We start from the raw sequence: 15,420 nt of genomic DNA, 5'->3' as shown, positions 1-15,420 counted from the left end.
TGAGTAAGCTAACCGCACGTGCTGTGAACAGAACATCTGTCGGCATCTCATCTTAGGTTAAGAGTCTTAGCCATGCTGCAAATGACCATACAGAGCTGAACGTATGTAGGAAAGGAAAGCCCTTACACACAGCAGAGTTCTGTGAGTGCTTCTGAAAATCATGTGCTGAGATATGGCTGAGTATCTGCAGTCACGGATAAAGAGAAGTCACATTCCTTTCCCACTTGCAGTGTACCGGTCTGACAATTATTTCTGTTCATTGTAATTATGAAGCACATAATGCTCTGCACTCATTTATTTCTCATAAACATATTTGGAGGAAAAATAAAAGATGGAGAGGAGCAAGTGGAGGTCTTGAACACAGATGACCGTCCAGAAATACTGCTGGAGTCACACAGCCGGGGCAGTAGGAAGGGAAGGAACGAGGACAAGCTAGAGTCTCAAAGAAACAGAAACATGAGAACATGTCTGCCAAGGGAAATATTAAACAGCTGAAGAGATTCCTCTAGAAGGAATAAAGGTATTTCCTATCAGGGAGTCTTACGATGACAGTCTCAAAAACAACCTCAGATCGTAATAAAATTATTGAATTTCAAAGTATTATTCTCTAATATGTAAATAGTCTATTGTAGGAATTTTCCCATATTTATTAGAAAGCTATAGAAACCACATCATAAAACAAACTGTACTGAGCCTAGATTTTCCAGTAGAACATTTTAATAATGTAATATAATAAATAATAGTTTTATTTTTTAAAATGGAAAAACTGAAGCTCAACAGATTCAAGAGTTTATCTGCCACTGCTTTTTAAAAAATTAATTTCAATATAAAATATACCTTTGTATTTTCCTCAGTCTACTTTCTAATACTAATCTAACAAGTTTAAAATATGGTAATACCTAAGGCATACAACCGAAGTAAAATAAAAAACGCTTAGTGTTCTATGATGTTAATTTACTATTTTAATTAAATAGGATTATAATAATATTCCAAATACCTATAATGCCTGTTACTTTTCACATTCCTTTGTACATTTCACTGTGGTACGAAGTACAGTTCTGTGATTAGAAAAGTAGTTGTTTAAACAGATTAATGAAATAAAACAGTACTATAAATTATTCTTATAAAATTGCCTCAAAACTGCTAATTGCTTTTGGCAACAGTAATGTTGAAAGTGGAAAAATTCTTCCACAAGTTACAACAACATAATCAGCAAACTCCTATTACCATAAAAATAATTTGCAAATGCTAAGTTTCTTGCTGTCTGTAGTGAAGTAACTGGCTAATCAACATTTTTTGGAGATTTGCTCATTTTGAGTCTATTTATGTTTACAGCACCATACTGATACCATAGTGGCATTTTAGAAAAGACAGAGACAGAGGCAAAGAGAGAGACGGAGAGAGAGAAGGAGAGAGACGTGGGGTGGGGGAAGAAACCGACTGGGGACAGACGCCCACAACATTCAGGACTTATTTAACCAGGCTGGTTATATTAAAACTATATCCTGGGTTCTTTTACCATAGCTTCCATGCCCACAGATAACTGACAGACATCAGGAGGACAAGGGTATGTACTGACAGAAACACTGTAATATTCCAGTCATTACCTCTGGCTCTGTCCTGTACAAGATATGCAGAAAATATTTGTTAAATAAAATCCAGAAGAAAAGCTAGCAAAAAAGTGTTCGGTGTATGAACAGTAGCTTTTGTTTTGAGAGCAGGGACACACTTCCTTAGTAACAAATCCCCCGGGACGGCCCACTCCTACGTTAACAACATCAGCCTATTAACCCGGGCTGTAGCCTCACACCGCACCCCTTCTCCCAGGTTCCCGTGTTCCGTACAGCGCGATCTGCCTTAGGTACCGAACACAGGAACTCCGGGCAGCCGTCCCAATCACAGCAGCGGCTCCCCGAGAAGTCAGGCGGGGCTTTTGTGTTCTTTACCTATTTTTCCAAATAATGTATTAGGAACAGGTATTACGTGCAAATGAGAAAACTAATTCATGAATAAATGTACCTCCGAATCTTCCACTTTCTTACTGAGCAAACCACAGATAAGGAACAATATGGAAAAAAGGAGTAATTAGAACAAATTAATGTTATATTTATAGAAATCATTATGCTAAATACAATTTATGTTTTTATCTATAAATTTATAATTACTATAGCATATCATCCGTAAAAGTTATTTAAGGGCATATTTTAGTACACTAACCACAGTTTAATAAAATTTTGTTTTCATTGTTGGAAAAGCCAATATAAAGCTAAATTCAAGAAATGTAAATGCAGATTTCCAAGGCAAAGGAATTTTTTGTGACATAACTAAAACTTTTTGCAGTCCTAATTTTTTTTTTTTTTTTTTTTTTTTTTTTGGTTTTTCTCCGGTACCTGGAACCGAACTCACGACCTTGTGCTTGCCAGGCAAGCGCTTTGCCGCTGAGCTAAATCCCCAGCCCCTTACAGTCCTAATTTTAAAGTAATGTGGATGAAGCAGTACATGGCTTGTTCTTATCCTATATAAACATTTATGTAACAAAATTTGAAGCAGTCCTGAAAGCAGTTATCACTACGTATGTAGACAGAACCACCTGTTTTTGAAAACCTGGAAAACTGTAGGGCTATTTCACTTGTATATTACTGTACTTTAGGAGTTTTGTGAAAACCTGCATGTGAACGTGTGACTAAAGCAAAATCTTACCATCACTATTTTCCCTATCAAATATACCAGGATCTTCTTAAAGCTAAGTTTGCGATGATAGGTTAAACCTGCCCCAAGCATTTTTAATAAAATATTGCTTTTTACTTTAATATATGGAAGACACATTTTCAAGAAGGAAAATGCTGATGTTATCTTAGTTAAAACACTGCTGCTGAAACAATTTAGATAGTTTTTCCCCCCACACAGTATCAGCATAAGGGCTTTCTTTTCAAACAATGAATTATAGCTGATGCTTTAAAGCTATTCTATCCATATCTCCCAGCCCAGAAAAATGAGAAAACATAAATATTCTATATAAACAGAAGAGACACAGATGCAGATAAAAATGATCCATTATGGAGACGTGAGTAAATGCTATGTATATCGCTACAAGAACAGGAAAGGGCATCAGGAATTTCTACTGGCTCTAAATCTGAGGAAAGCTAAGGTTACCAAGCAAACAGAAAATCTGCAATATTATGTGTTTGGGATACTACGTGTTTGTTTAGTATCTATCACATGCTTTGGAGGAAACTCAATAAAACTATTGGCTTTAAACAGCATCATAATAAATCAAAAAAATCTTAAGAAATCTTGATCTGCAAACAATAAATAAAGCTGTTTAATTACTGACTTTACATTGCTGTTTCTGATATGTAGATACTCATATTTGGTCACTGAAAATTTTTCTAGGTAAATAATTCTTACAGTCTGAAAATTCGAGGAAATACTGTTAGCTGGGTTTTCCCCTCTTTCATGAAGCGGTATTGTTCAGTTTTGGCAGATGTGCTGCCGTAGTTACTTTGCTGCTGCTGAGACAAAAGACCCGCACTCCGTGGTTGAAAGAGGCAAGGTCTATTTTAGCTCAGAGTCTGTAGATTTCAGTCCACAGCCAGCGGGATGCAAGGCAGGGCACGGCAGAGGGGCAGGAGCTCCCCAACAGGGCCGTGGGAAGCAGAGCAACATCCAGGGAGAGGAGACACCTTCACAGCCTTCCCCTCCAACAGCACACCCCGCTATAAACCCAAGGGTGGACTAACCCAGCAGCACACACTCAGGACCCAGCATCACCCCGGGATCCGGCTGCCTCTCCAAAGGCACACCTGTGAGTGTGTAAAGCTTCGTGGGGACCTCTAGATAGAAGCCATAACACACGGCAATGAACGGGAAGTATCAAAATGGAATAAAAACATCCATATCAAATAATAAACTCATGTAAGTATTAAAAACTTAGAGGTGCTAAAAACAAGTTCAAATTAGGTTTTAAAAATGACAGAAAAATACTAATAACCAGGTAAATTTATATGTCCCACTGATGAACCATGAAACTAATTTCAAACAGTAAGATCTGTACATCTCTGGGGAATTACACATCAAATTGCTTTTAATAAAATTTAGACTACAGCTGGGCATGGTGGCACACGCCTGTGATCCCAGCACTCAGGAGGCTGAGGCAGGAGGCTCACTGCGAGTTCGAGACCAGCCTGGGCTACCAAGTGAGCTCAACGCCAGCCTGAACTGCATAGCAAGACCCTGTCTCAAAAGGACAAATAAATAAATAAATAAAATAAAATAAAATAAAACTCAGACTATCATATAAGGCAAGGAAATTTTCAAAGTAAACTTACTTTATATCAAAACAATGAAAAAAATTAAACTTCCTTCATACATCAAATAAACCCAGCTAGCATAATCCTAGAAATGACACACGATTTGGGAAATCTGTGCCACTATAACACCTTTACCTTATCATTTATTATGGGTCTTCAGATAACCCACTAACAATCCTTTTGCACTCTAGATTTCTCAATTCTACAGATATCTTTGAGGCAAGATCTAAGGGAATTTGCTGAATGATCAAGTCATTCCTAGATTTATTCCACAGTTCTAGTTAGTGTAAGTAAGTAAGAACTATAATATGACTGACACTGTCATCAAACAACCCCGGAGAATCTACCCTGTCCCTGAAGAGAAGATTCGGACTCAAAGGGCAGGGGAATGTGCTCGCGGTGGCTCTGCACTAAGTGATGTTCTCATCTGGGTTTGTCCCGACTGCAAGTGTCACGCCCCACAGACATCTCTCACATCATTTCAGTTTGGCAGACGGCATTACAAACCGGCTACCTCACAGACAATACACAGGACAGAAAGCCGTTGGACTCTGTATATTTAAATGAGAATACTGATCTTTCAAAGATGTTTCCCAGGAATTTAGTATCTCTCACTGTCTGTAAATAGCTGGGAACAATTTTAAGTACTACCAGCATCTGCAATCTACTGCTCTTTGAAGGGCAGATAGCCCTTTAGTTTATCATAAACAGTGTAGGAATTTCAATTTTTTAATGTACACTTCTTTTAAATCCTATCATTTGAACCTCTTTGAGAGAAGTTAGTCCTTTTTTTTTTTTTTTTTTTTTGAGAGAGGGTCTCGCTATGCAGTTCAGGCTGGCCTTGAGCTCACTTTGGAGCCCAGGCTGGCCTCCAACTGGCAACAATCCTCTTGCCTCAGCCTCCTGAGTGCTGGGATTACAGGCAGGTGCCACCATGCCCAGCTGTTAGTCCCTTTGAATTTATATTCTTGCAGTTTATGTATCACATGGTTAGAAAAAGTAAATTTATAAATGGATAGTTTCTTGTTATTAAACAACAAAAGACCACAGTAGAGAAGCTTGAAAACCCCACAAAAAATTTACAACGCATGAAAAACATTATTTTATCCTAGATTATGTGTACTGGCTTGCGTGTCTGCACTCATGTATCTGGACACCTAGCAAGAAACATACAACCTACCGTCACGTATCCGTCAGGACATACTGCAGTAGCGAGCACACGCTAATCTTGACAAAATGCAGACTTCACGAGTTGTACTTGTTAAAGGTGCAGTTTAGCAGAAAAGATGAAATGGGGCCCAGGACACACGTTAAGGGTGGGAGGGGTAAGCTTCCCTGCAGCGTGTGCACACCGAGGCCGTGTAATGGGCTCTGCAGGCTGGTGCAGAGCTGTGTGTGGGTCTGTGACGGAGGGAGTACACGCAAGTGTGCAGTTCAGGAAAACTGACAGCTGTATAACGAGGTACAGTGACGTGTGTGGGGTGTATGCAGGGGTGCGTCAGGACGGTGCACAGGAACGCGCGGGGAGTCACACGGGAACACGCACTTCTGACTGTGAGCCCCAGGCAAAGATCGCTGAAAGGTACTGTTCCAAACAAGCCCGGTTGTCTGGGTATTCCCAGGTCCCCGGCAAGAGCCCGGAAGCCACTGATGATGCAGGGACAGTGCACTAGAAAGAGTACACTAGGTTACACTCGACGGAAAATTTTACTGAAATCTCATCAATTCTATAAACTTTTACTTTACGCTTCTATCACAGAGGACATCAACGATCATTTGTCTTTTATTTTTGTAATTTATTTTTCTTTTATTTCAGAAACATTGGCACACTCTAGACATTTTCCTTTTCATATTTTAAAAGGCCAATATTTTATGATGAATGTGAAATCTATGTATTTATCATTTGAATATAATAATGTAAAACCTTTAAAATTTTTTTTCAAACCAGGCTGATTTGTGTTTTTGATCCCTTTCAATAATTCACAGGTGTGATAATTAATTAGCTTAATTAGGCTAACCTGTGTGCTTTTGTAGGTCTGCATGTAAAGTTACTCAGAGAACTGAGCTTGTAAAATTAACCTTCTCGAATGCCAATGACACTAAATCGTTGCCATGGCTTGTATCTAGACGTCCCCCCAAAGCCTCATGTGGTCACGGGGGCTTTTCAGCGGCGGCTGGATCTGGACCGTGTGACGCTGGGAATACGGGTGTGTGATTACTGCATCAGTCTGCCGACTGCTCTGGCACAGCTTGGGTGGAGCGCTGCCTGCCCCTGCAGGAATACTGTGGTACTGACAACTGGCGGTCAACTTGTAACCCCCAGCTGAACTGAGCACGCGTGGTGCTGGGCGTGGGAGGCCCACCTGGGGACTGTTGCCAGCCGCGTAAGAGGCAGAATTGGAGAAGAAGAAAGGCTTTTGGGAACTGAGAGGCTGCTGGGAGCGGAGAAAGGCTGTTGGAACCGGTGGAAGCTCTAAGGAGCTGTTGGCTCTGTTGGAGGAGCTCGTCACGCTGGCTTTCCTGATGAACTCGGCTGTTTTCATCCTCTGAGGAGCTTGGGACCTCGCTGGCACTGAGAATGACTTCGGTTCACGTTGGGGAGCTCTGGTCCTCACTTTTGAGCGTCGCTTCCTGGCTCCGGAGGGGAAGATGGGGCACTGCCGGTCTCCTGGAGAAGCTTGCTGCGTTGGCTTCCCTGATGGGAACTCGGCCATCCTGATCACGGGAGGAGCTCGGGACCTCACTGTTGCGAGGACGGCTGTGGGACCTTTCAGGGGAGCTCTCCGGTTCTTCTGAGTGTTGCTTCCTGGCTCCAGTGCGGATCCCTCAGCCTGCTAGCACAGGTCCTTCCTCCTGCTAGCATGGACTTCCTAGATTCCACCGCTGACCGATGGGCCTTCACAGCGCAGATCCGTGAAACGGGCTTGAATGAGATATTGTTATGGGCTCTGAGCCTCCAGGTGACTCGTGGGAGGCATTGTTAGGAGCTCTGGGTATTCAGCAGGACTCATGTAGGACACTGTGGTGGGATCCAGGCCCTCAGCTGCATTCCTTGGTCTTAGTGTGTGGACAGATTTCCTGCACTCTTTTGTATATAGTTCTTTGGGTGACTAATTAAAAATAATCTTAAAAATACATGTCCTGTATTACATTGTTCCCCTGGCAAAATAAGCCCCAAACCAACACAAATATAAAGGGACAAAAGAAGCTGCTGTTGCCGCTTGCAGCCCGCTTGTCACCTGCTGCCTTCCGCCTGCCATGAAGGGTTCCTCTTCAGGGAGCTCTTCAGCTGGGCCGTCCTGCCTCAGAGCCGGCCGGGTTCGAACAGAAACCTCTACAGACCACGAGCCCAACAAACCCTTCAGCTTTAACTCTGGGTATCGGGTATTTTGTCTCAGCAATGAGAAAAATAACCAAGATAGTCATGTATTAAATGTTCAAATATTAGTAGAAATAAATGAATACAGACTGAGATAAATGATCCTCACAAGTCAAATACAATTGAATAAATTTTAAAATCAGCAATAACAAAATTTATAGAATCAACTCTTCTCGTTTATAAATCTAAAAATTTAAAATGATTTAATAAACTAACCAGTTTGTCAAGGCCACTGAAACTAAAGTAACATTTAAAAAAATTTTTAGCTGCAAAAGTGTGTGTGTATATATATATAATGTATATAAAAAAGCACACAAAAATAATGCTTCCCAGCTCTTTTTTGATAGTATCTCAAAAGCCTTCAGCTTCATTAACTTTTCTTTAAATACTCACACAGGAAAAAACAAAACTTTGTTGCAGGAACATCTTCTTCAAGACAATAAAAATACACCAATCATTTGTTCATATTTGGATAGGTTACCTGGGGTTCCAAGTTCACCTAAGTTATGTGGGTTTAAATTTTTTTTTTTTTTTTTTTTTTGGTGTCAGGAATTGAACTCAGGACCTTGTGCTTGCCAGGCAGGTGCCATGCCGCTGAGCTATGTCCCCGGCCCTTCAAATTCATTTCTTTCCTTTTTTTCTGAGACAGGGTCTCACTATGTAGCCCAGGTTGGCCGCAATGTGAAGCAATCTTCCTGCCTCAGCCTCCCAAGTGCTGGGATTACAGATGTGCGCCACCAGGCCTTGTTCCAAATTCATTTTGAAACAAGTAAAATTTTAAAACGAATTTTTTAAATGATTTAGATTAAGGATTTTAAAGTTTAAGGACAGTGAAACAAATGAAAGTGAAGATGAGGACAGATAATCCAATGTCTTCAAAGTGAAAAAAGCAAGAAAGAAAACACAATGAAAAATACACTTTCCCACTCCTTAGCCTCAGACCCAGAGTACTTGCTGCTCAGTGCTTCTTTTAGACTTTGTGCTGGAACTGAAAGAAATTATACTCAAGGTATTTTGTGAGTTAGAATCTCACTTGTTGTAACGTAATAGAATGTGGCTTATACACTAAAATATTATTTGGTATTTATCTGCTTGCCTAACTCAACTGAAGAGTGGTAATTCCACAATATATATAATTTAGATCTTAGTAGTAATAACAAGTCCATAATTTTTTAATTGATTCTCCTCACTACTTCATGAAACCAAGTTGCTTAAACATGAAGAACTCTGTCTTACCCAGTTTTTGGGTCTTCAGAGTGCAGCGGTGGCTGGTTAGGACAATTATTCTCTAGACTAGGAACATGTACACAGGCAGCAGAAGAATTCTGCTTCACGGATCACTTCACGGATCTCAGACGATAAAATGTAAGAAGCGTTATAAAGGGACTCTCGCTGTAACTTGGGTTAATGATGCGCCGATCTCTATAATTTCTCTCTTCCACAGTCACAAAGTGCTGACACCTTACTGGGGATTTGTAATTACAGCTGAGAGGCACAGCAGCGCACCCGCTAACCCTGTACAACCGTGTCGCTGTCGGGGAGCCGCCAGATGCGTGCGGCCTCTGTCCAGCCACTGGGCAGCAGTGCGTGACTGCGCGCTCTTTCAGGGGAAGGACACAATTCAAACCATTTCTACCGACGGTGTACTGTCCTCACACCGTGTGGTGGACTGACAGCTGGGGGTCAACTTATAACCCCCAGCTGAACCGAGCACGCGTGGTGCTGGGTGTGGGAGGCCCACCTGGGAACGGTCGCCGGCAGCGTAAGAGGCTTTTGGGAACTAAAGAGGCTGCTGGGAGCTGGCAGACACTGTAAGGAGCTGCTGCTTCTGTTGGAGGAGCTCATCGTGCTGGCTTTGATGCACTTGGTTATTTTCATCCTCCGAGGAGCTTGGGACCTTGTGGCACTGAGAATGGCTTTGGTTCACTTTGGGGGGCTCTGGTCCTCACTTTTGAGCATCACTTCCTGGCTCTGGAGGGGAAGATGGTGCATTGCCAGTTTCCTGAAAAAGCTTGATGCACTGGCTTCCTGATGGGAACTCAGCTGTGTACACCATCGGAGGAGCTTGGGACCTCACTGTTGCTGAGGATGGCTGTGGTACTTTTCAGGGCAGCTCTGGTTCGTACTTTGCGTGTTGCTTCCTGGCTCCAGTGCAGATCCCTCAGCCTGCTAGCACAGGTCCTTCATCCTGCTGGCACAGACTTTGTAGATTCCACCTCTGACCTTGGGGCCTTCCCAGCGCAGAGCCGTGAAACAGGCCTGCATGAGACATTATCATGGGCTCTGGGCCTCCAGGTGGATTTGTGGGAGGCACTGTTACCGGCTCTAGGTCTTCAGCTGGATTAATGCAGGACATTTCCGTAGGATCCAGGCCCTCAGCTGGATTCCCTAGTCTTAGTGTGTGCACAGATTTCCTGCACTCTCTTGCATATCATTCTTTGGGTGACTATTATAAATAATCTTATAATTGTACTGCTCCTCTTGCAAAAATAAGCCCCAAACTAACACACCCTCATAAGGCATAAAAACCATAAAATGAATACTCATACATTGGGACTATCTATACTAGTATTTACTGGTAATCATCCCAATTGACATCTCAGAGGAAACTGATTCTAGTAAGTGATGCTTGTAACGAATTGACCATTTATTTAATTTAATAATATGACTGCCGTGTGCACAGCACAAAACTGACTTTGCTTAAAAATAACTTTAGTGTTTTTACGTAACATTAAGGGGGAAAAGATAAAAAATTTATGCCAGTGTTTCTTCCATTATCATCTCCCATAGAGTTGTTTTTAGAAATATTTCTCCTAATGGTCCCCCATAAAACTTTAGTGCTACAGATAAAGTTTTTATCTATGTACTACACACATAGCTGTATTTTATAAATAGAAAAGTATAAAACCTAACTACTTTTACTTTATAAAAGATTAAGATTGACTGAGTACCATTGTAAGGTAAATTTTATTAACATTTAACTACATAGTCATAATTATAACTACTTATAAGTAATTTCTGCTAGGGTTTTGTGTAGAGTTTTCTCACAAAAAAAGCACTGAAGATCAAGTAAACAAGATGTATAAGATGGTGACTGGCAGAAAACAGGCAGGTACAAGCTACTACTGAAATAACTGTATGATTAAGAGACTGCTCTATTTGCCAATGCTCTTGACACTCATGAATATTTGTGTATTCATGACATCCATTGCTGACATCCATTCAATGTCAGCAATACTGGTCATATAGTCAAGAAAATTTGAAAGAAATTGTATACTAAGACTAAGATGTTGTCCAAAAGGACTTAGCTCTGAAGTGCAAACCAATTTAATTTTCTTTTTCTCCTGTAGGAATCAGTGTTCGTCCTCATTTAGAACATATGATATATGTCACATGACACCGAGCTCTTAAAAGATACACAGAGAAAATATTAACAGTGGCTGGTCTTTGAAAGACTTTATTATCCTTATATCCTATGTTACTTGTTTTCCAAGCTTCCTATAATAAGCACGTACTCCTTTATAACCTTTACGGTTATAGAAGTATTGTGACTGTTTACCACAGATATATATTTAACTGCAATCTTTTGCTTTCATGTCTAAATAGCTGGACAGACTTCCCTGAAGGAACCACAGCATCCTCAGTTTCCTGTTTCTAACCTTACATTTACACACGCTTGCTTTATTCCTGTGTTTTTGGGCACACATATTCGAAATACTCCCAGTGCACCGAGTGCAACACACACGGTGAGGAATGCCTAATGCGCTACTGAAATTTGCGACACCGTCCAGGACGTCGCAGGGACAGGATATGGCAGGAGATACGCCCATCCCCAACCATGCTCTTCTTTTAAGGTAAAGATCAGAACTATGCAAATGAATTAAAACACAAAAAAGGAAAATGAGATTTAATTTTATTGTAAATGTTGAGAAAATTTCTGAAAATCTACACTCATTCACACTACAGAACGGTAGGGTAGGCTGTGGGGTAAGATGATTAAAATATGTAAGAAGAGAGATGACAAAGAGCATGCAAACGTAAAAAGCCTAACACTAGTTTTCAGCTCATGTACCTACGAGGGGCTCTAAATCCTCCCGTTTCATCTTGGAAAAGGCGACTTCTCAGTACAACGGACAGATCGGGCCACCCGGCAGCAGGACGGCCACCAGAGTGCACGGCAAGTGGCCTCCTGGGTCACGACAGCCATTCACTGCACCCAGCCTTACGCTGACCTTAACGTGATGAAAGACGGTTTTAAAATGCGAGAAGTGAAAACCACCGGCTTTACACAGAGAGACAAGAAGACAAATTCAAACAATTAATAATGTCATGTATGTAAAACAACGGCACTGATAGTTGTTTCTGCCGCTCCTCCCTTTTCCACATCCCTCCCTCTCTCTCCTCTCGACCTCTCTCCTCCTCCCTGGCTTCCCTATCTCCCTCACTCTGTGCTGAGTACCAGTCGACTTTAACAAGATATATCTGAATATATCAGAAGTTAATCCTTTTTCAGTTTTCATACATCATCCTTTACCTTGGATGGCCAGCTAAAAATTATGTAAGCTATAAATTAGCTTTAAACAAGCTCTGAATCAGGTTAGAACTGGTTTTCAAATTAAAGAGGCTTCAGTATATTACAAGGCACTGTCATTTTATTACCCCAATCAATTCTGTGTGGCCAGAGGTGGAAGGAAAATGAATTCTGTCTTCATTTGCAGCGGGTTTATCTCTTACAGCAGGCTCTGGAAACAGAACCGCAGCAATGAATTGCAAGCCAGTCACATCTAACACTGCCAATACAGGAAACTGCAACTCCTTAACAAAGCTGGTGTTCAACAGAAAAAAGAGACATTTCCTTTCTGTGGAAAGTATACAAAATTACTATTGAGATAAATTTAAAATAAAGAGCATTTCTGCAAGTATCCCAATACATTAAAATAACTTTAAATGATATTCAAATAAAGACAAAGCTGAAAAAAACAACGGATGTGTTATTCCGAGTGCTTCGTGAGTATTAAGCAATTTATAAACATATGTTTACTTTTAACTTAATAAAAGCAATTTCACTGATTTTTTTTGTGTGTGTGTGGAAATGTACCACAAAATAGAGGAGTGACTTAGGTAGTGTTCAGGTTCACCAGCATCGTAACTAGATTCTGAAAAACAGAGAAAAATAGTCGGTCAATACTTGAATGCACACCTATCGTTTATTATTGTCTCCATTTCAAGATGAGTAAACTGGGGCATGGCAAGATGGAGCCACCTGCCTGTTGAGCTCCTTCCTTAGGCAATCCGAGTCTCTACCTGCTCTACTGAAGACTGTGTGATCGGAGTACAGGGGCGCTGAGCACGCAGAGACTGATTCATAGGAAACGGACATACATTGAGGGGGACCCGTGACAGGAGGAAGAACATCCAGTTGAGAGACCCAGAAAGGCCCGCCAGGTGAAGACGTCAGCTCCGCTGTCGCGGGACGTGCAGCACTCACACGGCACACGTGTGGTGAAGCTTTCAGACTTCGGAGGAGTTGCAGAGACTACGTGCTCTCTGCCCAACCGTCACTGTGTATCCTTCTTACGAGGAAGGCTCCCTGCAGATCTATAATTCAGCACTAAACTTGTCCGTAAGCACAGAACCAATGCACTGTAAACACTACTACAGTTTCCAATAGACTAAACTAATACATGGTGTAACTCTGGTTACCGGAGGTTATTTCTCATGACCTCATTTTTCTAACTATAAAACAAGGCACTTCAACTAGGTCAGTATTTCTGAAGTATTTAACTGATAAGGGACATTTAAGGCAATTTATCAGGTATTATCAGTCTCTTTAACATAAAAAGAACAATTCTCAGCACTTTTCTATCCCCTGTAACTTCTTGGTACTATAGAACAAATGGTAAGTAAATCTCTAACTTAAAATCTCGTTAGTCATTGGTTTAAGTGATTTCTTGGCCCCACCTCAGTTTCTAAATTCCACAATTTTGGTATTTTTAAAAAGATGTTCTTTTTAAAAAGACAAGAAATTCACATGCTTTCTAATAAGCTTTAGCGCTTAAGAGCTTTCATGGCTTAAAAATACATACAGGCAGTGTTCAGTTTCTCGGCAAGTAGACCTAACAAGCTCATCCGTGGGTTGGAAGTTTCACGTAAGGAACTGCCCTGAACTTCACACCGTAAACTCTATTATGAAAAGAAGGAGTGCTTACCTTGAGAAGCTGGTCTGGACTTTAGCTTCTCCTCTCCTCTTCTGAGCCCCAACTTCCTCTAAGGGACTTCAAAGAGGCCTTCAGTGCCCATAAACTCGCCATACACCAGTAACAACCCTTTACAGCACGGTCTCAATGGACTGTCCTAACAGTGTGTGTTAAAAACACAGGAGCTAAAAGACGACGCTGTTCCCAGGGAACTACGTACAGGAGCCTACACGTCTGGGCTCTCACGCCTGTTCCCCTCCTCCACTCGCCTTTGACCAGATATCACGCTGTCTCGATCGCTGTAGCCTCCCAGTAAGTTTAAAACTACCGAGTGTCGGCTTTCTGCCTTTGTGTCTTTCCTTTAAATACTGCGTTCGCTATTCTGGGTCTTCTCCCTTTCCATGTGAACTTTAGAATCAGTCAACATTGACAGAATAACTGACTGTGCGCGTGACTGAGATGGGACTGAATTAATAAAGTTGAAAAGAACAGAGACACCCTGACAATATTAAGTTCTGCTATCAGCAGACATCACATATCTTCTCCGGCTCTTTTATCAGAACTTTTAAAGTTTGCCTTCCATGGACCCTGTAAATTATTAGATTTATACCTAAGCAGTTCATATTTTTTATGCTAAACCCAATGGTATTGTTTTAAATTTCAGTCATGAACATACATATCTCCAAAGAAAATACATATATTGCCAACATAGACATATGAAAAGGTACTCAACATCCTTAACCATGAGGAAAATGCAAGTCAATACTACTATGGGATACCACCTCACATCCATTAGGATGGCTTTTATTAAAAAGGTAAAAGATAAAAAATGCTGGTGAGGGGTATAGGTAAAGTAGATCTCTTGACACTGCTGGTAAGAATGTGGATCTGTACAAACATTATAAAAATGCTATGCAAGTGTGTAAAGAAATAAAAAAACGGAACTACCAAATGGTCCCAGCAGTCTGCCTTTCACACCCAAAGGAAGTAAAACCCAAACTTTGTACAGATATCTGTATTCCCATGTTCACTGGTGCATTATTTGTCACAGCCAAGACGTGGAAATACACTAATTGTCTTTTCGACAAAACAAATGGATAAATGAGCTACTGTGCAGGCATAATAAGTACACTACGATACACAGGTATATTATCCAATCCTAACCAACAGTAAGATCTCGCCATTCGGCACAACATGGATCATCCCAGAGGAAATTACACTAACCAACCAGACACAGTAGGAGAAGGCTGCACGATCTCTTTTATACATGGACTCTAAGAAACATCATCAGAGATGGAGAACGAAGTGGGGGTTACAGGGTGGAGCTGGTACGGAGAGAAAATGGGGAGGCGTAAGTCAGAGACTAGGACGTAACAGACATGTACAATAATAAACAAGTAGTCTACAGATCTAATGGATGACGTAAGACTATGGGTAAACTGCACTGCCTTTCAGATTCACACTAACAAAATGCAGTTCAACTGCTCTATCCACCGAAAAGAGCAAAAGGGTAAACTATGTGAGATGACAGTAT

At 41.1% G+C, this 15,420-nt stretch overlaps 1 protein-coding gene across 15 annotated transcripts in view; it reads right to left on the bottom strand.

Annotated features, from left to right (window-relative positions):
* The window catches only part of Phf14 (PHD finger protein 14), a gene marked incomplete at its 5' end in the record, with an annotated part of 271,885 nt that overhangs the window by 126,367 nt on the left and 130,098 nt on the right, over positions 1-15,420 (bottom strand). The window contains 1 exon segment of one of the 15 annotated variants that reach the window (XM_013515971.1): positions 11,586-12,845. Within the exon segment in view, the coding sequence (XP_013371425.1) occupies positions 12,807-12,845 (39 nt within the window). 15 annotated transcript variants of the gene reach the window in all.

Source organism: Chinchilla lanigera, unplaced genomic scaffold (assembly GCF_000276665.1).
Source record: "Chinchilla lanigera isolate Chin_1 unplaced genomic scaffold, ChiLan1.0 scaffold00031, whole genome shotgun sequence".
Taxonomy (NCBI): Eukaryota; Metazoa; Chordata; class Mammalia; order Rodentia; family Chinchillidae; genus Chinchilla; species Chinchilla lanigera.
This window is presented reverse-complemented; position numbering and strand designations above follow the sequence as displayed.